Source organism: Cygnus atratus, chromosome 4 (assembly GCF_013377495.2).
Source record: "Cygnus atratus isolate AKBS03 ecotype Queensland, Australia chromosome 4, CAtr_DNAZoo_HiC_assembly, whole genome shotgun sequence".
Taxonomy (NCBI): Eukaryota; Metazoa; Chordata; class Aves; order Anseriformes; family Anatidae; genus Cygnus; species Cygnus atratus.
In genome coordinates, this window is record NC_066365.1 from 4,171,526 (window position 1) to 4,193,399 (window position 21,874).

The 21,874-nt window shown below is 43.4% G+C and overlaps 1 protein-coding gene across 1 annotated transcript in view; it reads right to left on the reverse strand.

The window, feature by feature from the left end:
• The window catches only part of MCUB (mitochondrial calcium uniporter dominant negative subunit beta), a 39,277-nt gene that overhangs the window by 215 nt on the left and 17,188 nt on the right, over nucleotides 1-21,874 (reverse strand). Inside the window, exons 2-7 of the mRNA XM_035559161.1 lie at nucleotides 8,145-8,220; nucleotides 7,674-7,844; nucleotides 3,522-3,626; nucleotides 3,152-3,312; nucleotides 2,142-2,345; nucleotides 868-984 (exon numbers count right to left, since the gene is read on the reverse strand). Coding sequence (XP_035415054.1) covers nucleotides 868-984; nucleotides 2,142-2,345; nucleotides 3,152-3,312; nucleotides 3,522-3,626; nucleotides 7,674-7,844; nucleotides 8,145-8,220 — 834 coding nt within the window. The remainder of the gene's footprint in view (nucleotides 1-867; nucleotides 985-2,141; nucleotides 2,346-3,151; nucleotides 3,313-3,521; nucleotides 3,627-7,673; nucleotides 7,845-8,144; nucleotides 8,221-21,874) is intronic.

Consider the following 21,874-nt stretch of genomic DNA (forward strand, 5'->3'; position numbering starts at 1 on the left):
AAAGACGACATTGGTCTTGTGCAAGAAACCAGACGAATCAAATGGAGGACGCTGAACATTTACAGACACTCAGGTCATTCAGCCCATCTCCTGAGAGATGGTGTATGCCCTGTTACACCACCTTTCCCCCACCCTCCCCAAAGGATTATTTTCCTGAAATTACAATTACAAAACCCATACTCGCAGTCTGTTGAAAAAGTATTAGACTATCTAGCCTTATGCCAACTTTGACTCATGAAACAATACCCTTAACCACAGGTCTTGAACTAAAATTAGGGGTAGTTTCAATTTTCTTTAATGACACACTGAACACTGGGTCAGAGATGGGATGGGAAAATAAGAATTGAGTAGGATCTGCTACTTTTTTTTTTTTTCCCCATGAAGACCACATTGTTTCTCCCAAGCACACGCCCCACCTTTTCTACAATACAGGAGACCGAATGGAAATCTTTTACCTAAGGAGTAGGATTAAGCTGTCAAATGCTGAACTCTGCAAGAATGTCTCCTTCCAAGGAAGGGAGAAGATTGTGTTACCTCATCAGCGCCGCAAGCCTCAGAAAGCAACACAGCTATTCTATTACAATTGCTGGGAATGCAATATAGTCAAGTATGGAAAAAGCAGATGTTCAGGGCTCAAAAACTAACCTGTTTGAAATTTAACTCATGCAGTCTCCCTTTCCGATGACGTACTAAAGTAGCCTACATGTCAATGGCAAACACTGGATGGTTAAACAGCTCAAACTGGTTGATAACCAATGCACTGTTCTGAATGAACAAACCTTGAGGTCAATTTCTATTAGCTGAGAGTTTACTGAAAAAGTCTTAACCCAGAGGCTACTACATTATTTAAGGACTGTATTTAAATACCTCTGCTACGTCTTCTTTTAGTTTGTTGTATTGTTCCACATTGAAATGCTTGGCTTTTGATTTCCGGTAGAAGTAGTGGAGGAACTGCCTGTCCTTAACATCAGGGTAAAGGTAATCCTGGTGCAGAAAGAGGGGCACAGATAGGATGTTAGCAAGAAAAACAAGTAGAGGTCAGAAAAATTCAGCCTGTTTCAGGAAGGTTTATCTAGTTCAACAGATGTGTGCACAGATGCACACACAATACGTGTGCTGTTAAGAAGCTACATATAGAGGTGTGATCCTAAGGGCCTTTCAGACACATGGTAGAAATCATTCTTATCATGTCTACAAGAATTCTCATAGTATCATAATAATGACGTAGCTTGATCTTCATGACTGAAGCCACCTGAGTAAATGGATATGACTTTGCAAGGAGGCAGAGAAAGTTCATCAGTTATTTCTCCAAGACTTTCCATCTCAAGAAAAGGTGCCAACAGCTGTTCTAAAAAGCCAAGTAGTAATCTCTGTATTTAGAGATTTATGTATATCTATATACATAAAGTAGGAATACCTCAGCCCTTCTTAAAAATCAGTGAGAAGGAGTAAAATTCAAAGCCAGCTATTCATAAAAATAGACACATCCCCCCTTTTTCACTAAAGGAAACTGACATCTCATGAGGTCTATGGATCCATTGGTATTATAGAAGGAAGCAGTGGTTACTCTTCCGCACAGAACTTTAGTAAACAAAGAGTTTTGTATCACAAAGTTGGACATCCAGATGTCCACTTTGGGAGTAAAGTACAGAGCTAAAATAGCAAAAAGAAGCTAAGTCTTACAGGATTGCCTGTATTGTGCAGCTCAGTTAAGATCTGTTGTGTTTTTTTTGTTTGTTTGTTTTTTGTTCATGAACTGGCACAGCACTACTAGCTGCTCTCCCTTTACAGCAATGAGCCAGGTGCCATTTACTATTGAAAATGGTCTACCAAGATCTAAAATAAAAGGTAGATTTCATTCATCACTTCTCATTCCCTAGGTTATGAAGTCCTACAGGCAGTAGTAGTTCTGCTCAGCAGCTGGTCTGCACTGCACATGTAACAGTACCTGGCTTGACTTCAGGTAACGTAAGGTGTTGTATCAGTCCCATCAGAAACCAAACGAGCCCTCATCTGATGGCAAGGCTTCATACCAAATTATGTTTTCATCAGAGCCCAAAACATTATGATTTTCAGAATCAGTTCTTCTTTACAATACTCTTCTTTACAATACAATAGACATTTCCAGGAGGAGGACTCACCTGTTTAGTAAGAACAAAGTAGGCATAGAAAGCCATGGCACTCCCATAAGTGATGAAGTACGTGACTGGCTCCATGATGTCCCACGAGTAGACCCACCACGTGAGCCATGCCAATGCTCCACCTTGTGTTGACATCAGAGCTAAGCCAACCCACAGAAGCCTGGAGGTCTTTGCATCTGCACTGTCCATGATTTTGGCTTTCATCTACGGAGAAGAAATACAGGACCCTGTTCAAACAAACAGTAGTTGAGGAGCTGCTCGTCAGTTGCACCATATTTACTCCTGCTGGGCTGGATTCTTTTTCAGTACTCTCCTTTCACTGACTTAACCTGTCAAGTAAGAAAAGGACTGAAATCCAAGGGCAACCAGACCTCTTGACTGCTGTGCACCAACAGATGCTGCTGTTAAATCTCCCCTCCCCACTACTAGAGATTTACATCTGCTGGATTTCCACTTATCATTCAAGGCAGCTCTGGTTGATGCTGAGGCTGGTCCCCACACAGCAGGTCTGAAGCCAAGGAAAAGTTTTTGCCCATCCCGTCAGGCTCTTTCTGGCTTCCTCTGCTCAAGTTTGGTTACCTTAACTTGCCTCAGATCAACATTTATACTTTCTCCTCTTGGATTACAGCAACCATTAGTCCACACAATCTGCCTTGATGCCTTGTTGACACAGAAAACCCTATCCTAAACCACAGATGATTTTTATCTCACTATTGTTTTTTCTGTAATGAACTCAGCCAGCAAAGTGGATGCTCAATCCCAATGCTAGCCATGCGTCCAGGTGTTGTGGTTTCTACTCAGGGAACACACAAAGCAGGAGGGAAAAAGAACTGAACTGAAAATTATTTGAATTGAATTTGAATTGACTTTGTTTGCATGACAAACACAGCAGACACACCCTAGCCTTTCATGCTGATCTTCTTCTATCACAGGACTTACTCTTGATAAGAGGAAGTGCTTTTGTATTTTAAAAAAATAAAAAAAACAACCCCCCACCCTCTTCTTCCAACCTGTTCAAGAGGCATCAGCTGTTCTTTCAGATGGTCCAGTTTCTGTAGTAATTCTCTCTCCTTCCTGATCTGGTGATCTTCTAAATGCAGAGCCACGAACAGTCTGTGAATCAAGGATTTGATATCTTCCATTTCAGTAGCATGCTCACTACTCAGCTTATCTGAAGAGAAAGTGTTTGTTATATGAAACATTTCAAGAATCTACCCCTCTCCATTCTCTCCCCCCACCTCAACCCCAAAAGTAGGATCATCCAATGGTACAAAACCACAGAGAAATTGTTTTCTCCTGAGAGGTTCCACTTGTCTGAGATTTCCCACGACTCTCACTAGATGAAGTGAGATAATCAGAGTTATTAAGCATGGCTCTTACCTTTTACAGGAGGTGACACACTGTATGCTGTGCTGTTGATAAGAAGCTTAAAGTCATTCCTCAGTAAGACCTCCATCAACGTTGCATCAGAAACCTTGCTACCATCTGTGGATGAAAGATTTAAGCCATAAAGCATTCCAGTTGAAAATAATCTTAAACCTTAGCTGATTTTTATTAATGTTTGCCATTATTACCCAGTAACTGATACTAAACAGTAAGGAGGAACACATTAATACCGAGTGTGTGCCTAATGCCTTCTCTACAAGTAGCATTCGGACTTTACAGTTCTCTCAGCGTCACTAGGTTTTACTACTATTTCACTAGGTGATCTTCAGTGCTTTACCCCAATGCGACTGTCCCTCTGTATTACACACATTTGTCACATTTAATTTCACCATGCTCTTCAATATTAGCATCTCTATTTGCATTGTTTGGATAAAGGAGACAGTATCTGGCTGCAGACCTTCGAAACAAACACACACACAACCAAGGACCTGAAGCATGCAGGAAATTTTGAAAAAAAAAAAAAAAAGGTTATTTCCCCAAGCAACTCCCACTCAACAAATAATAATAATAAATAATAATAAAAACATATATAGTGGTCATTAATGAAGAAAGTGTCTCTCATAAGAGATTTCATAATGCATATCTGAGCAAGCCTTTAGAAAAGGAGGCTCAGGGCTTACTTTTAAAAGCCTCATTGAATGTAAAAATCAGATCTGCGAATATAAAAATGGATAGAAATATAATGATATTGTCCCTAATATGAGCAGGCATATTGTATTCCCTTGTGTTATGATTATGACTAATATTGGCACTCCCAGCGCAGTCGACCTAGCAAAATTCACCCACTGATAGACTTGTGGTGTCTTGAACAACAAGTTGCATCCATGTGAGAAATGGATCCCTTCCTATTTGACATTCAACAAGAAAGGGCAGAGGGGATTCAAAACCTCTGCTGAAATTTGAAGGATCTGTTTTGTCCAGTTTTTTGTTTCCCTGGTTTGGAGGGGCCTGAAGTTTGAAGTAACAAAACCCACCACCTTTCTTTAGTGCATTACCACTATTCTCACCTGCTCATGTCAGTGCCTATCACAGCACAGTGCAGCTAAGAGGCAAAGGAACACGTCGCACCCCACAGGGAGCTGAAGAGACAGCAAAGGCCCTCCTGGAGTCAGCAGCAGCAAAATGTAGCGCTGGCTCCCTGGAGCTCTCACTGGCCTGAGCCCAGCAGGTCCCAGAGTGACCCAGTGATACCAGCACCACCAGGGGGGTCGGGTGGCTAAAGAAGCCTTGGACACATCACCGTGGCATGTGGGGCTCAAAAGCCAGAGCCCAGCTGCTCCTCAATACCTGTTTGACCTGGTCTTCATTTCCTACGTGTGGCATCTTCCCCTGCCCCTGCAGAGGGCTGCGCAGTAGCAGAAAACAGAGGCTTTATTCTTGAGATGAATTATGAACAGGCTACAAAATACGATGAAGATTTTTGTATGCAAAAACTTGTCATGGTTGACTTTTTTTGTTTGTATTTTGTTTGTTTTTTCAATTATTTATTCACTGTAACTCTGCGCCCTGGTCCCAGCTGCTGAGATGGAGGCTGCTGAACTCCACGAGCTACTGCACCATCTGGCTCCCCGACCCACCTGACGTGGGTAAGAAAGCAAACCCGGAAGGGTATTGCTTTCAGTCCAAAATCTGAAATGTTAATGTGCCCATCCACTTATTCTGACCCCCCCCTTTTTTTTAAACGGTGTAATAGAACATGAAACCTCATTTGCATGTAAATTACGGTGACATTTATAAAGTGACATTTAAGCAAAAAAATCCTTTGGAAAAAAATGCCAGACAGGCTCTTTGTTCTGGATCTGATACAACACACATTTATTAACCTGTCCAACCTTTCATTAGCTGAAAAGCAGGAAAGTTTGGGGAGGAGGGCTTGTTTCGTTTCAGAAAATTCCATACAGGCATTCCTACACCTAAGCACAGGTGTTCAAATGTAGACAAAAGGATATTTTTTGTCTACAGAAATTCTGCAGATCTGCTGACAACGAAAGTGGGCCATCAAGTACAGCACTAATGCTCTCATTTAAGGCTGGGCTTCATTTAATGGCTAAATGACATAGAAAAGTGCCTGCATTAAATCAAAACTTCATAATTTTTCTCTAGTAATAAATGTTTAAATTCAACTCTGAACACTTGACCAATAGTTTCTCTTTACAGTATCAGTTTCCTAATGAATTAAACATCTAAGCTGATCTCTTCCTTTACAATTACCCGTCACTTGAAAATACAGAGTAGAGAACCAAAACAGTTTTAATCAGAGCAGACGGGGTTTTTACTCCAAAGCTGGGGGTTTAAACAGATGAAAACAGCCCAAACTAGGTGAAAACAGCCCGAATTGTGCTTCACGACCAACTGAAGTTTGCACTGAAGCAGAATGAGTAGTTAACGTGGAGCTTTCCTGACGTAACACAGAAAGATGGGATTCATCAGTGAATCACAGACACTTATTTCATGGATGTTTCTGCAGAGACAGCAGTACTGAGAGGTAACTGTTTGCATGTTCTTGGTTAGCCCTTCCTCAACCTCCTGAGGAATCATTTTCAGTGAAAACTTGCATGTTAATGGGAAGGCCAGCTGCTGACAATGATGATTTGTCACAGTGCCTTCTGAAAATACAGGACACTCTCAGAAAATTATCTTTTTAAAGAGAATTTTCTACCTTTGCTGTCCAGCAGATTGAACATAAAATCAAAACCATGCACAAGCTCTGGCATACAAGAAGCTCATGCACGCACTGGGATCCACACAGATCACACCTCCATTGATCTAGAGAATGCAAATATATTGTTCTATGTGATATTTTTCTGCTTTACTAAATCAACTTTCAAAGACAACCAAAACAGCTTCTCCAAGATCCATGGCTTCCTAATCTAGAAGCATCAATCTATTTTCAGTCCCTGCAGCTCCCTGAACTATCAACCAGGAAGAAAGAGCACATTAAGAGTGCACACAGTTATGAACCTTTGGACAACCTGCCCTGACCCCATCCTTTCTTCTGTGTGTTATCTGATGGAAAATAAATCTTTTAATAGGGATATACCATCTTTTTTTGAGGGGTGGTGGGGAGTTGGGTGTGAGGAAACAAATGCTTTTAGTTAAAGGGCTGCACACCTCCCCAGAAATAACCACTTGCATTCGCTGAAAATGAGGGGAAGCCGAATTCAGGCATCTGTTGTGTCAGATTCAGCCAAGAGAGCTGCACTTCAGTTGTATGTTTGAGATCAAGTCCTCTCCTAGGGCAGGAGTCACCCAACTTTTCAGAATTGCTGTGCAAAAACTGCAGAATGCCATCAAAATACAAACCAAGTTGTCTCAGAAATAAAGTGGAAAACCAGTTTAACTAACTGGACGTTACCTTTCAGCAATGAGTAGACCAATGAAACAAAACACATGAAAACGCTGTGAGCCGAGCTTAAGAAAATTACCTGAATGAATGGGACAATGGAATAAACAACACGCTACCAGGAGAAAAATCACATCAATGCTAACATGTAAGTATAGCCTTTTCTTTTCAAGCCAAGGGCCCCGAAATACGGTACTCCAGCTGATTAATGAAACCTCTCTGAGTTTCAAAGAGCTGCCCTTTATCATTGCACACATTATCTGGTTGCTTAGCTCCTAATACATTTTACATAGGAGTTCAAATTTGCATTAGGGGAAACAGATTCTTCCAGCTCCAGAGAACAGGGAACAACTGGCAGACATCGTATTTAGGAGCCAGACTGGTTGCCTTTCAGAACAGTCACAGAGAACAAGGACAGAAACAGATACCAAGGAAACCAGAAGAGACTCATTTATTCAAAAACAGCAGGTCAAAGAGAAGCTACCAGAAAAAAAAAATAATAGAGGAAACTAGGAAACTACTGGGGAAGTTATAATATGTCCAATTCTGCATTTTAAATCAGCCTTTCTAAAAAGACTCAGATACTGAATTTGAAACACCAGCAAACCTCAGAAGTATTCAAGAACTATCCCAAAAGCAATGATGCTAAACGTGATAGAGGACTGAAATCGTTTCAAGTGAGAAGTACAAAATGAATTAATTCCTTTTTAAATCAACTGAAGACAGACAGGAATGTAAGATACCTGTTGCAAAGACTTCTGCTTTCACAATTCCTTTATCTTCTCTCTGTACATCTTTCAGGAATGCCCCCACTGTCACTACCATTGGTTTAACAGCAAACTGGCAGCGTTCCCTTCTTGTGGGCAACGTCAGAGTTATCATGGGAAGACCATGCCTGTAATTAATAGTCACTTCTGGGAGAAGAATAACAAACGGAGTGAAAAAAACATATCGTAAGTTGCAGCTTAACTTAAAAGTTGTTTTTAAAGTACAGGATGAATAAAGAAAACCAAGCATTACGTTCTACATTTCCTTAATGCACGCATTATGATGTCTTCTGGAACATACGTATGACAAGCAACTAACTTCATCTCACAGCAGAAGCCACACCATCGAACCTCGTGAGATACGTGCTTGCATCTCTCTCCTAAGCAGACGGAGACAAGCACCCTTGTCCCGGGGAAGCTGTCCGAAGACCCCACCAGGAGCCTTACCATCAGATGGCACCAGCGTGCTGTGGCAGGCTCCTTCGCGGCGCGCCCAGGTCCTGGTTTGCTTCCAGAGCTGCACCTGCAGCACAAACACAGGGAGTACGTTTCTGAAAGGTTAGGGTACAAAGGGGGTCTCGGCAAAGGCAGCACCCAGCCCACCTGGTGTTCTGCAGCACCCCAGCATCTGCAACGTGTCCCAAAAGTGGGCACGATGTTTACCTGGAGTCTTACTGCCAAATAACAGAATGGCACTCAACTATATCAGATAAAATAAAAGCCACTACAGCCCAAGATCGCTCCCCTTTGCTTCATGATTACATACTATTTATCAGAAGTTAACCATTGACATGCATAGCATTAAAAGATGCCACTAACAACACAGCTTGCCAAAGCTTGGCAGGCACACACAAAGCATCCCCTCTACACTACACCCCCGGAGTAGTGGGCAGAGATGACCAGGATCAGTCATTCCTCTGGGAAGCTTTAGGGATGATATACCACGTCTGTCTGAAGGCCAAAGCATTTCAGGATCTGCAAGCCAAACCCCTTTGAGAAGGCAGGAAAGGCAAGCTACAAACGAAGGAGGTCTCTTCACCGTAACTGCCTGTTGCCTTCACGTGCTTTATTTGCTTTTAAAGAATCACAAGCTCGACTGCTTGGACAGGAATATCCCATTAGGATAAACACAACATTTATCTGTAATAAATGAATCTGTCATGCATTGTGTGTTTCAAAGACACTGACTTTGCCCTGGGTGTCTACCTGGAACAAGCACTTTTCAGGAATAAATAAACCAAACCACACTAAACCACTCCGGGGATGTCCAACACTGAGAAATTTGTGTAATGTAACCTTCAGGCAACAAAGGCAGTCAGAAACCTAGATGAAATAGCAAAATACCTTAGACACAAGAGTATTATTAAACACACACAAGGGGTAGCAGCCCAAGAAAGCCAAAAAGCCACAATACACACTGTAATTTGGTCATTTCCTCACCCAAGTAGAAGAGTTTCCCTGCAACAGAGCGCACATATACTTACCTACCACCAGACTCCATCTGTGGGAGGCAATTACACACACACACAAATTTAGAAACTTACAGCCTAACAGCAAGGAGAAGACATTCAGAATTTGATCTGTTTTACGCAGAAGACCCCAAAGCACACAGGTAATAACAGCCCATGGTAATACTCAGTAGCCTTCCATACAACTGTAAACGTGTGTTACTTGTTTCTTCTAAGGGTTATTTACAGGTTTGGGTTTGTTTTTAAAACACAGACACTTGACATGCAACTTTGCCATCACAGTCTAGATGCCTGTTGTCCAGCCCTCCCCAGACACTGAACTGCAGCCTGCCTGTATCTGAAGGTTAATTCATTTATTTTGCTGTGAATTTGGGCATCTATTTTGTTTATGGAGGAAACAATGCATTCAACAATGAATATATATTTTAATATATTTAGTTACTAATATAAATGTATTAAATTAAAAATATTTAATATGTTCAATTCAGTTTATCAAAATGAGATCTGTTAAGGTATTTAATCCTATTATTCCATAGACTTTAACATTTACCACTCATGATCCATTGAAAGCATCTTTATATACAGAAGACTATCCATTAAAACCACCAGCAAAGAATTTGTGAAGAAAAGCAAAAGCCATGGAGCAGTGGATTTGAACTGAGCTCCCGGTAATGAACTCTTTCTCTGCAAGCACTAGGTTGATTAACTGGGAAGCACGAGGGGCTGAATTAACCTTCTCCCTAGGCCTCCGGATTTAAATCTCCAGTTTCAGTGAAGTTATTAAATCATGTGCTTGTCCCCTACAGCAGAATTGCCGTGCCCTTTTCACGCTGCTTGGAACAGCAGCTGCTGTGCCACTGAAAAGGAAATGAAGGCAGCCATCACCGCAGCTGAAGGGAGGGCTTTGCGCTACAGGACCAAGGCACGACTGCCTGCACTAGCACTGCTGACAGCTGGAACAGCCATGCCCCGAGTTGGCTGCATCACAGCCTTGAGATCCTGTAAGAACGATCTTGCTAACTCTCTTACATGTGAGAGCTCACCTAGCCACAGACAGGCTAAAGAAAGATGTCTTAAGCCTTTCTGCAACAGAAACGCACGCACCTGGCAGGACGTCTGGCTACAAGCACCCACAGTGCAATCACAGCCATGTGCTGAAATCTGGCCAGGGGCTTGTGAGCAGCATTCAGGGGTTTGTTCAGGGGTTTTTTGTCCTCACCTCACACAGGACGCCTGGCAGCAGTGCTCGGCCATGGCACAATGGCACAGGTTGAGGGTAGGACCCTGCCAGCAGAAGCCACCACGAAATTAACACACGGCATGGTAACCGATTGGAGCAACCCAGCGTAGTCAGTGTGAAAAGACCAGTTGGTGCACAATGGAAAATACGTACAGAGTTTAAGGAAATATTTCCATTCCTAAGGGTCTCCTTAGGTTCCAAAGGGCTTAGGTTCCTAAGGGTACCTCCTGTCTCTCAGAGCAGGCACGCCTCCTCTCCGACCTCAGCAGTGGCACTTCAGTGACTGGGTCACAGCACAGCTTCAGGCACTAGTGCAGCAGCACGACCGAGCCAAGCAGCCAGAAACAGGGTGGGGGAGAGACAAGAACAGCAATATTGCTTTTATTTTATGAAAACAAACTAACAAACACACAATTTCAATCAAACATACAAGCAAAACCTACCACTTTTGAGACTGACAAACCACCGAACCTACCTACATTGTATTTTCTGAAATTAACTGATCCAGTGAGCAATCTTTTACGAGGCTGGGTGACTGCCGCTGCAAACTTAAGCTCAAATTTCTGCGTGACCAGTTTTATGTAAGGAGCTAATATCACCCTCACTATAGGAGGGAGCATGAAAGCCTCCGATCTCTCTCAGCACTGCATATGCAAATACAAACCATAACTTCTGCTCTGTGGAAAATTGCAACACAGGTAGGGAAAGCAAGAACAAAAAGAGCATTTTTCTCATGAAAAAGCTACCTTGCATAAGGAATTCTACAAAAAAAAAAAAAAAAAAAATCACCCGTGGACTTTCTGAGAACACCATTTGATTTATTCCATTTTGGCTTGCCTTGCCAAAAGATTATGAAAAACTCTGAATCAAAACACAGCCGACCAACAACTACATACTTAAATCTGTTTTCTTTGCTTGTATAAACCTGAGAAGACAGGGCACTTTTGTTATTTCAACAGCAAAAATGGGGTACTACTCCCACAAGGCTCAGGTCCTCTCCCAGCTGCCCAAAGCTGCTCGCTGCAGCCAGGCAATTCCTGTTCTTGTAGCATGAGGTGGGGTCGGCAGTGCCTCAAGGCAAACTCACAAGCAGCCTTTACAGAAAAATTAGTGCCACAGCCTGCTACTGTCAATGCTATGGTCTCCCATGTTCTCATTTCCTGCTCTCTAAGGCAATGATAAGAAAGAAAAGCACACTAACACAACACACTGCTCCACTAAGCGTCAGCTTTCCACCCTTTATTTTAATCACGCTGCATTAAAACACACAGTAATTAAAACCTATCTTGCAGCGAGCCTTCCGACAGCAACCCAGCGCTACAGTTTTTCCCTGGGCAGGAGAGGAGAGAAAAATCCTGGGGGAAATCACCAGCTGCGATGCCTGAGGATGAGCCCTGGGGCCTCTCTCCAAGCGCCACCAGAAGGGGCAAGGTAGGACTCGATGGGGAGCGCAGGGAAGGCACCGCTCCAGATGCTGCCTCCTTGTCTGAGCCAGGAGGGGAAAAAAGCCATGTTAGCCACTGTTCAGTGGAGAGACATAGTACAGATAGCTGCTTTTATCTTCTGTACTGGCTTGTATATATTTTTTTTTCTTCATCTCTAATAAAGACACCCAGAAGGTCTCTGCGTATTGAACGGTGTCGGCTCCAGCCTGACTCTAAGAGAAACAAACTGAGCAATTAATTCATCACGGAGTAACAATCTGCCATTTGAGACCAAACTATCTCCAGACATTCCAGAAAGGTTAAAAACCAAGTGAAAGGAGGAAAAAAGCAGGTGCTGTCACAGTCCACTGGGCTGGCAGATCTCGAACAACCGCGATTACCAAAAACGAATCTGTATTCAGCCCGGGTTTGCAATAACTGCACAGAATGTATTTCCCTTTTTAAAATGAGTCACCACAGCCTGTTTTGGAGATATCGACTGCTAGATTTCTGTGCCGTGCTTATAAGCAATCACACAAGCAGGAAAACAAGGTATCAGGAGCCCTAGCAGCCACCTACCATCATTTTGCAAGTGCTCGTTTGAGCTGCAAAAACACCTTCTCGCTCCCTCTCTTCAACTTTTCAGTAATTTGCCCCCTTGCTTACATTGCACGATGAGCTATGACCAGTAGAGAAGCAACAATGGCTTCAGCACAAACGGCAGCTCCAAGGCACATTGCTGAGATTCAGCTGCATCCTCTGGAAGGCTTCAGGCCAAACACAACCCCCCGCAGGAGACAGCACAGATTCTGGGCTAACCGTGTAGGCTGCATTTCACCCTGGGATGACACTTCTGACACGCGGGAGTATTCAGGATGTACTTCTCCTTCCTAAATTTAAAAAAAAAAAATAAAAACAATGACAAATATCCTTATTTTCCTCTGACTCAGCCTTCCTGTCTTACCAGGGACCTACCACACCTCCTGCCAGATGATCCACGTGGCTCTATGGGGACTGCACTACAACACGTGCATCTCGACCCTGCAGCTCATTCCAAAGTCCCAGAGTATTTTTAAGCCCTTCCTCAGGGCAAATCCAAGTTTGAAAAAGTAACCCAGAGGCCTCTTGCAGCAAAGCAGTAATTTCAGTGTAAATATGTCCTGGTGATCTTGAAGAAGGAATGGCTACGCAGCAGGCCCTCACTTTTCAGAGGGAGATGACTTCCAACAAGCTTAAGGACGGGCCTTGAAGTGAGACAACTATACAAGGAAAACGTATTATTAGGAGGAACACAAAGAACCATCCAGTATTTCCTCTCACTGTTTTATCAAACCTTCTTTCTCTTCCCTTCCTACACTGGGAAGCAGATATAAAAGCCTTCCCAAGTCCAAGGCACCAGAAATCTCGCATCTTTATCCAGTTGCAATCGAGCCCGGTTGCCCGAAAGCCGCTGTTCTTCCCAACCTGCTTCACTTTCAGGACGGGAGACAGGATCCAACAGCTAGAAGGAAGTCTGCAGATCCTAAAGGGGTGAGGTTTTGAGAGGGAGGGATTACAGCGTGAAAATGTATTTGCGCTTCACCAAAAGTGAAAGCAAGCCTACATCCGAGAGCTGTGCCATCTGTTCTCCAACACCACTCCAGGTCCGAAGATTAATTTGTCAGCACCGACAGGATTTGTCATTTGTCCCACATACTGCATCTCTGCTCTGCTGCCATGCTTTCAGAAATCCTGGCCTGGGAAATGCTGCAATATTTAAGGGTACCAAGAGGGACTTTGCTTTCAAAAATATGCTTATAATAGATCCCGTGAGATAAGAAAGTGGGCTTGCTGCATCTCTTCCTACAAAGATCCTACAAAGAGAGTATCTTAATGCACACAGCTGTTTCCATATCTCCCTCCAAAAAAAGTGCTCCAACTCATTTCTAGGAGAAAAAGTAATTCTTCAAATTGCCAGCCAGGAAAAAGCTTGTTTATATTTCAGCTGAAACGAGATAAGAGAAGAGAAGTAACAGAAGGATGTGGAGTCAGATTTATACACTTAGAGGTTTACCAGAGTTTTAGCCAACTCTCGTTTTTCTCTTAAAGGGCTTTTGGGATTGAAGGCACTGGACAGGTTATAGCACACAGGAAGAAAAAAAAAAGAAGTAATTCAGAAAAGAGAGCTGCTCTTTAGCACTTCCATTTAGAATGGACTCTTCTATTTAGCATACAACTAACCATACCCATGCCCCAAACAATAAAAAGCAGGGGGGTGTTATATATACCTAAAAGATGCACTTCTGAGTTGTTTAAGCATTGTTTTCCCAGGCTCTTTACTTCCGCTGCGCAGGCTTCCAGTGCCTCACAGCACTTGCTCAATGCCTTCGGGCACTGCTTGACAACACCGCTGTTCCCCACCTCTCTAGCAGACTTCATCTCTTCCCCGCTATGGACACGACCTGTTCCTGTCGTGTAACCTCTTGGACCTCCCCAGATTTTGACCACAAACCACAGGGAATCTTGACACCCCACTAAACCCAAGCGGCAACCATTGCTCACCTTTCCATTTGTAAAAATAATTCATTGCACTCTTCTTACGTGTCAGCAGCTAAATTTTATTTAGTTACCTTTTGAAGAGCGTTTCCCATCAGTTAAACTTGTGCTCCTGTTAAAATCCCGCGGATGCAGCCATGGCCATGCTGAGCCCAGCAGGCAGCCAAGCAGCACACAGCCTGCAGCAACGTTTCCAGGAATGACCTGTCCATATAGTTATTTAAAAACAACAGACCATAAAAAGGTGTCTTTGTAACAAACAGCCATACCTCTGTTCCTTCATCTATTTTTTTTAAAGGTCTGCAGTTAGATGAGCCCAAAGACTTAGGGCAGGCAGCTGTAAATAGGTAGCTTTCCAAAGGGAAACTACAATTTTCTTTTGATTAGTTGATGAAAAATAGGCAGGGACGAAGAACTGACAGATTAGGGCAAATCAAAAGCCTTTCTCTGTCAGTGGTTGGTATTAATATGCATGTACAAAGATTTACATCCTTCATAACAGACAACTGTAGAGTAATTCCCCAAAGGAACTCAGTGGTTAGTTCATATTCCAGCTTTGTATTCTGTTACTGCACTGTGGATGCTCAAATTACTTGCAGGGAGTGCTTAATATACTTTTTAACCTTGTTAAAAATTAACCAGAGAAAACAATGGCATAATAAGGCAAGTAAGCAGAAGGCTAATCGTTCTCCTTCCCATAGCTTCTGATGGGCAACATCAAAAAATGTCTAAGGCAGCCACTATAAGAACATCCACAGCCAGAAACCAGAGAACTTAAGAATATAACCTATAAGAAACTTCCGCAAGTTTTGTCAGGAACTGTAAAGCTGCCATTTATTAGATCCTGGCAGCAGGAAAAAAAATATAGATCTTAAAAAAAAAAAAAAAAGAGAGAGAGACAAAAGCCACAATGGTAATAACCTGTAAGCAACAAGATCCAAGGGGCCACTACAAGCACACCAGTGACCAGTATGGTCACGAGCTTCCAGCCTTTATTCAGAGAACAGCAGCAACAAGCTGGGTTCAGCACCAGCACCCCAGCTACAGCACCACTTTACCTGGGAGGACAACTCCTCAGAGGTCTACGTAAGCATTAGACCAAAACAAAGCAAAGAACCATTAAACTATGAAACTCATCTGAGTAGATGACCTGTTTGTCTTCTCAGAAAAGAGCTCTGCTGGGAGAATGAGCTTCAAAAACATTCCTGCCAGAAGGGAGACTGCCAAATAAAGGTTGCTGCTAGAGCAGAGACACCCAGAAAATCCACTTCCATTTCTGGGATGAAAGAAGCGCAGCCGTGCTTGTTGAGGCCACATTGACCCAAGAGTTCAGCAAAGGTCCTGATGAGCATCTCCTGGCACTTGAGGACTGCTGTCTAAGGACCTACCACTACCAAATACTTGTGGACAGGGGTTTCCAACCTTGCCAATGCCCCAAGAGACATGCCGAAGTGTTGCCAGATGTTAAGAAAAGACACTTTTGCTTCCTTTTCTATCTTTCTTGTAGAAGTCTCAGCTTCTGGAATGGTGATGGAAGACTTTTCATCTAAACACATCAAAAGGCTGTGGCTTTGCTGATGCTGCCAGCTTCCACGCTGCTGACACCTGTCCACCCTTCAAAGTCATGACTCTGGACACGAAGCCTGCACGTTCATAGCCTTTCTGCAGAGCAGGCACAGAGAACAAAGAAACATTTGCAGTAGAGATCTCCAAAGGCTTTTTCTAAAGCTTATTATCCTAAGAAAAACAATTAAACCCAGTAAGAGAAAATCAAAGCCCCCGTATGCCCTGCATGGTGTGTTCGGATGCACCCGCCGTGCCCTCGGGGGGGTAAGCAAATCTGCATGCTAGCTGCTCGCTTTTCACCCCAGAGCCTTTGAACTCCAGGCAATTAGGAGCTGCTCGGCTTCCTCTTCCTCTATGAATTCACTCAGGACATTTACTTGAAGGGCTGGTGCAAAAGGCAGGGAAAGCAGCAGCCAAAAGCTCCCGCCCTTCTCCCCAGGCCCACCAAACCATTGGTATCTGTCAGATATCATTTTTCCAACGCAAACAGATTATCCCCAGATGCTCTAATGCAATGACGGTAAGGCAGCATCTCTTATCCAGCTCCACACACCTACACAAAGCTGCTACTGAGGAACTGGGCCGCTGCGGCCAGCAGGCTCCCTGGTGCAACACCAAATAAAGTCTGCTTTATGCAGGCAACTTTCCTCTAAGCCATCCCCGGTAAATCCTCTCACCTGCTTAACTCACCAATTGATGCTGGCAGTTCAAGCCCAGTTTTGCCTCCACAGGTGTCCCCATTTGAGTGGAAGCATCGCTAAAACGAGCCCTAAAATAAGGTAAATAAATCCAGCAGAGTGCTCTGTGTCAGCTTGTGATGGTTACAGCCTGTCCTACACAACAAGCCACAACTCACATTGGGCACATTGCATCCACTTTCTCTTGGTAAGAGCAAAAAAATTCATCCTTAAAACACAAACACACAAGGACAACCTCCGTTTTAGATACGCTAACTAAACCATTTGCTAATGCTAATGACTAACAAAGCTAATGACTATAAAGTGCAAAAGTATACAAACTGAATTTAAAGTTATACCTAGTCCCTAAAAAATAGGGACCCCATTTCTCCTTTTTGTCAGCCTTGATCTGAAGGCGTATGTACAGTACAGGTCACATCAGAAGCTGCAAAAACTCCTTCCTCTGAAGGAACCTAAAGCATCTTCACTGTATTTCAATCTTCCTAAACGAGGCAGTTATGATATATCTAGATTTCTGAATTTCCAAGTGATGGAATATTTTCCAGGTGACATTTCTCAGCTCACTGGGGGCAGCTCAAAGCTTTACAAACTCCGCCGACAGGAGGAGAGGGGAAAACCCCATTCCTTAACACCCTGCTTCAGGCTGGGACTATCACCTGGAGTTATGGACCATCTGGGTTTTCCTTCTGCTGTGGCATTGTGGTTTGCAAAGGAACAAGACACATCATCAGGCTGTATGTCTGTCTGCTCTATGCAAGCCTCCGCTATGACAGGAAATCAGTTAGCTGCACAGCCACCAGCCACTCAGCCATCAATATTTAACAAGTGCTCAAAGATCCAACAGTCTACATCCCTCCTACCAGGACGCATGTAACGTTTGCACGTTAGAGCTGTTAAATTACAAATTAAATGCGACTACAGGGAGGTTACTCAAAAGTGACACTTAACATCTGCTTACTGCTGGCAGCAAGCTTGCCGTTCTGTGCTACCAAATAATGGGGAGGAGCAACGCTGCTGAGGAGCAAGAGTGAGCTGCTCCACCTTACTGCGTTTACACAGCATCCTTCAAACAGCAATTACTTTGTATTTAGAAGAACTTCAAGGCATTTCTTCCCCCGCTTCCCGCTGGAGGCTCACCGAGGTGGTGTGAAGGCTTCGGCATGAGGAGGGGGCTCCGTTCGGCAGGCAGGGGACGCATGGCTTCCCCAGCACGTGTGCTGCTGAGGGGAAAGCAAATCCCACCAAGAGACTGCACGGTGCACCAGGCACTTCCTTTTTTGTGCCTTTTTTTTCTTTATTTCTAAATTCTTTTCCAAACACCTACCAGCAACAGGTTACCAAAAGAACCACACCTAATGTGAATTCACAGGTTCCTCCTCCTTCACCCCACAGGCCACGTTTTAATGACGAACTTTCCTTGCTGTTTGTTATTTTCTCAGCTCGTGACAAATCGCCTCCACCTCCTTCCCTTTCCTAGCACACCAGGTAGCTAGGGGTGGGCTCAGGTCCCGTGCTGCATGCCACCAAAGGCCAAGACCCATGTTGCTCCTCTCCCTTCATGGAACAAGCTCCACAGGGAAAGGTCCGGCTCCTGCTGAGGCTTACAAGCTTTTCCAGCCACCCATAGACATTACAGCAACACAAACCAGCAACTGAAAAGGCACTCGTCAGTGGTGGAGAAGCCCTCTCTCAGAAAACAGCAGCTCACTGAGGTTGTTGTGGAGATCAGAAGAAGAACTGCTGGAGGCTGAAGGAGACAGCTCGTGGATTTCCACCTAGCAGAGCTAGCTGTAGCAATCAGGCCTTGAGATTTCCATATGGACACTTGGAGGGATCTGGGCTACATCCATCACCTAAAGTGTTTGCTTCATTACAGCATGGGACAAGAAATGAAGACAAAAGCATATGTTTGTGCATCATGCTTTTATATCGGTGTGACATAAGTGTTATATCCTCCTCCAAGTTGGATTGATGTCCACTTCTAAACCCCCTTCTTTAATCTCAGAAGGTACCTATCTAGAAAAAAAGAATATCCTCAACGTTACTCTAAAGAGTAAGATATTTTAAGAATTTTCTCTAGAAAAACCAATCTGGTTTTGTGCTACAGGTCATTAATGGAGATGTCAAATCTGGATGACTGTTATACTGGATACGTATATTCAGCTTCGTAGGAGAGTAGAAACGTTTGCATGTAAGAAAGTGTATGGAAAACACGCAAGACAACAATCCTGTTTCTTCTTTTTCTTTTTTTTTTCCCCTCCCCTTCTTCTCCGCCAGCCGTCTCCTCTGAGAAGCAATAAGCCACCCTCAGCCTTTTGGTAATAATACTCTTCAAAGATGTTTGAGATTTATGTTTCCAAAAGGATAAAGCAGATAATGTACTCAATGCACTAACGGCTAGCTGAGGAGAACAGAGGGGATGCCAGACAGTGAAAGCTCTGGGCATAAACACCTACGGCAAACACCGCATTGGTGAATTTGGATGAGACCCACGGGTACCTCTCGCTGTGGCTGAGTGACAGAGCACCACTAACGTTATCTGAATTAATTCTCCCCCGTTCGAAATGCCACAAATAAAGCTTACTTTTTATTGAAGGTTGAAAGCTCAACAGGCAACAAGCAGACAAATTAATTTGTTGAGTTAGCACCCAAATGTGCTATCTAGGATATACGTGAATTGAAGTTCATGTAAACAACCACAGTGAAAGCTTAATTCGAGCCTTTGCAGTAATAAAAACTGAATATAATCAAATGCCTGATTCGATCAGCCAAACAGCAGAGCATTACACACATGAGGATGGCAAAGAGCTCTGTTATGAGTTTTTATTTTCCCAGCTTTTTATTAGAAAGAATTGCATGCGACGCATCACAACACATTAGCATTGTTTGCATGCCTCCAAATGCAACCAAGCACATAACCTTATTTAAGCTGCCTCAACACTATTTCAGCTAAGTCAACTCCTGAGCAACCAAAGAAAGCATCAAAAGGCAGGGACCCCTGTTTCCACCAAAATTTACTTGCTTGGGGGAGGCATGAGTGCTCCTTCCCCAGTGCTCCGCATCGCATGCCAGTGGGTTGCGATCCAGTGTCCACGTCTCGCATGCAAAAAACACACACACCACCAAAACACACACACACACCCCTCTGCCACTGAAACAACACTAGATTCCAGGGAGAAGTTTTGTCAGTGCTGGCTATTGTACAAGAAACTCCCTGAATTCTTGCCCCGTTTAGCACTGGACATACTTAGACCCAGAGCATCGCTGCCTGTTGGAACTTTACATTGATAACTGCACCGTATGGAAAGGAGAAGACAAAAAACTTTAGGCATTGGTGGTTTTTTTCCCCCCTCCTATCCTGGCTGTTCAGTTATTAAAAACAACGAGACAATCAAAACAGCATCAGTACAGACTAAAAAACACACCAGAGATATGTGGGATAGAGTGGACCAGTGGGATCGATCCTGCCTGACGTGCTGCATAACACAGCAAGACACACCAGCGGATAAGAGCTCTTCACAGCCCCCTGAAACACATGGCAGCACTGAATTCAGTTACTTTTGTATTCTCACTTCACTGACATCTTATTTATGAATATGACAAGTACAATTTAGTAGCTATTACCAATCAGTGTATCAGTAGCTCCATTAGGCTTTATTGGTTCCTACCTCAGGTTTGTCAAACATCAAGATTTTAAACGGATTATACTATCTTTTGCAGACTCCTTCTACAGAAAGGAGGAAGGCAATTTTTCAAGTGAATTTTACAAGGAGAATCGGCTCCAAGAATATAAATCACAGACGAAATGCAATAGAGATAATAGCAGAAGATTTCATACAGCACAAACATAATCGGTGCTTACGGATTCCCTGCAATCAGGAGAAAACTGCTTATTTTCTTCTCCTCTTGGTCAAGCCAGCCTGCTATTTCATACCTCCATTATAGCATGAATGATTACCTGTTTCCTTACAAAACTGCATACCAGGCAGAACCCAGCCTTTGTCAAACAGTGAGTAACCGACTTCCTTGCCCTTCTGTTTTGAAATCCTAAGCCGACAGCTGCAGGCGGTTCCCCAGCAATCAGTAGAAAGTCTTTAGCATCATTTTAAAACAGAGCTCACTTTTGTTTCACAGTTCATCATGTTTCACATGTAGGCAAAGTGGAGTCAGAAGTAAAACTATTACTGACTTTAAGGGACTCAATTTTTTCTTCCATGGAAAGACAGGCTACGTCAAACACTAAGCGTTATCTCTAGAGGATTAAAGCAGCAAATCAAAGAACCCTTTTTAGCCAGAGTTTCACATTAACTGGCAGGTAAATGAAACCCTGAAAACCACGTGGACTGGGCTCAGCCAACTCCCAATTCACTTCAAGATTTTATTCTGGTAAGGAATGGTAACATTATTTTGGGTTTATTCAACATGATCCATCTCTGTTTTGCTGCCAAACAAGCGTGTTCATTGTTTGCAGAACCTTACTGCTTGCCTTCCAGGCTCACCTCCCAGAACAGCATCCAAACAGCAAGGGGAAAAGCTTACACACTGCCTCAGCTCCCAGGGCAGGGAGGCGAGCAGCGGCCCCAGGGGCTGCCAGTCCTCACCCGTCAGAAAGAGATTCTGAAGCCTCACACTTCTTCACCAGCCACCTTCTTCACTGTGCTATTATTTCTTGCCCCTTCCTCCTGCATTTCCAGTAGCTTTACATGGGAGTTTTGGTACGTGAGAATAATAATAATAGGCATTATCAAGAGATGACTTGTAATATCAAGAGACAAAGGCAACTCGGTATTCGTACCAGACAGGAACACAAACATCAAGACGTCCTTCGTGAAGCTCCCAGAGAGCCTCAGTAGGCTGAAGATTTTTTTTTCCTTTAAAAGATGTCTGTCACACTCCCACCGGCATGCTGAACAGGGGAGAGATCCATCAGGTACCCCAGCACTCACCCAAATCCACCTGACCAAAGTGGCCAAATAGTAACAAACAAGGCGGCAACAGGAGAAAATAATCGAAACACAGAATTACAAACATTTCTGTTTGCCATCTGTTCTGTTTCTCTGCACTGAGCAAAACAGATAGTCCTTCTCACTGCCTACGAGATTAGGAAACAAAAAAACCTCTGACTTGTAAGGCTTGCTTCATATCATAACATAAACACCACAATTTTACTTCCATATAAACAGACACTAGAAGACAGGCTCTAACCTGTGGTTTTAAATGCACAGCACACTGCCTGTGCCCCGAC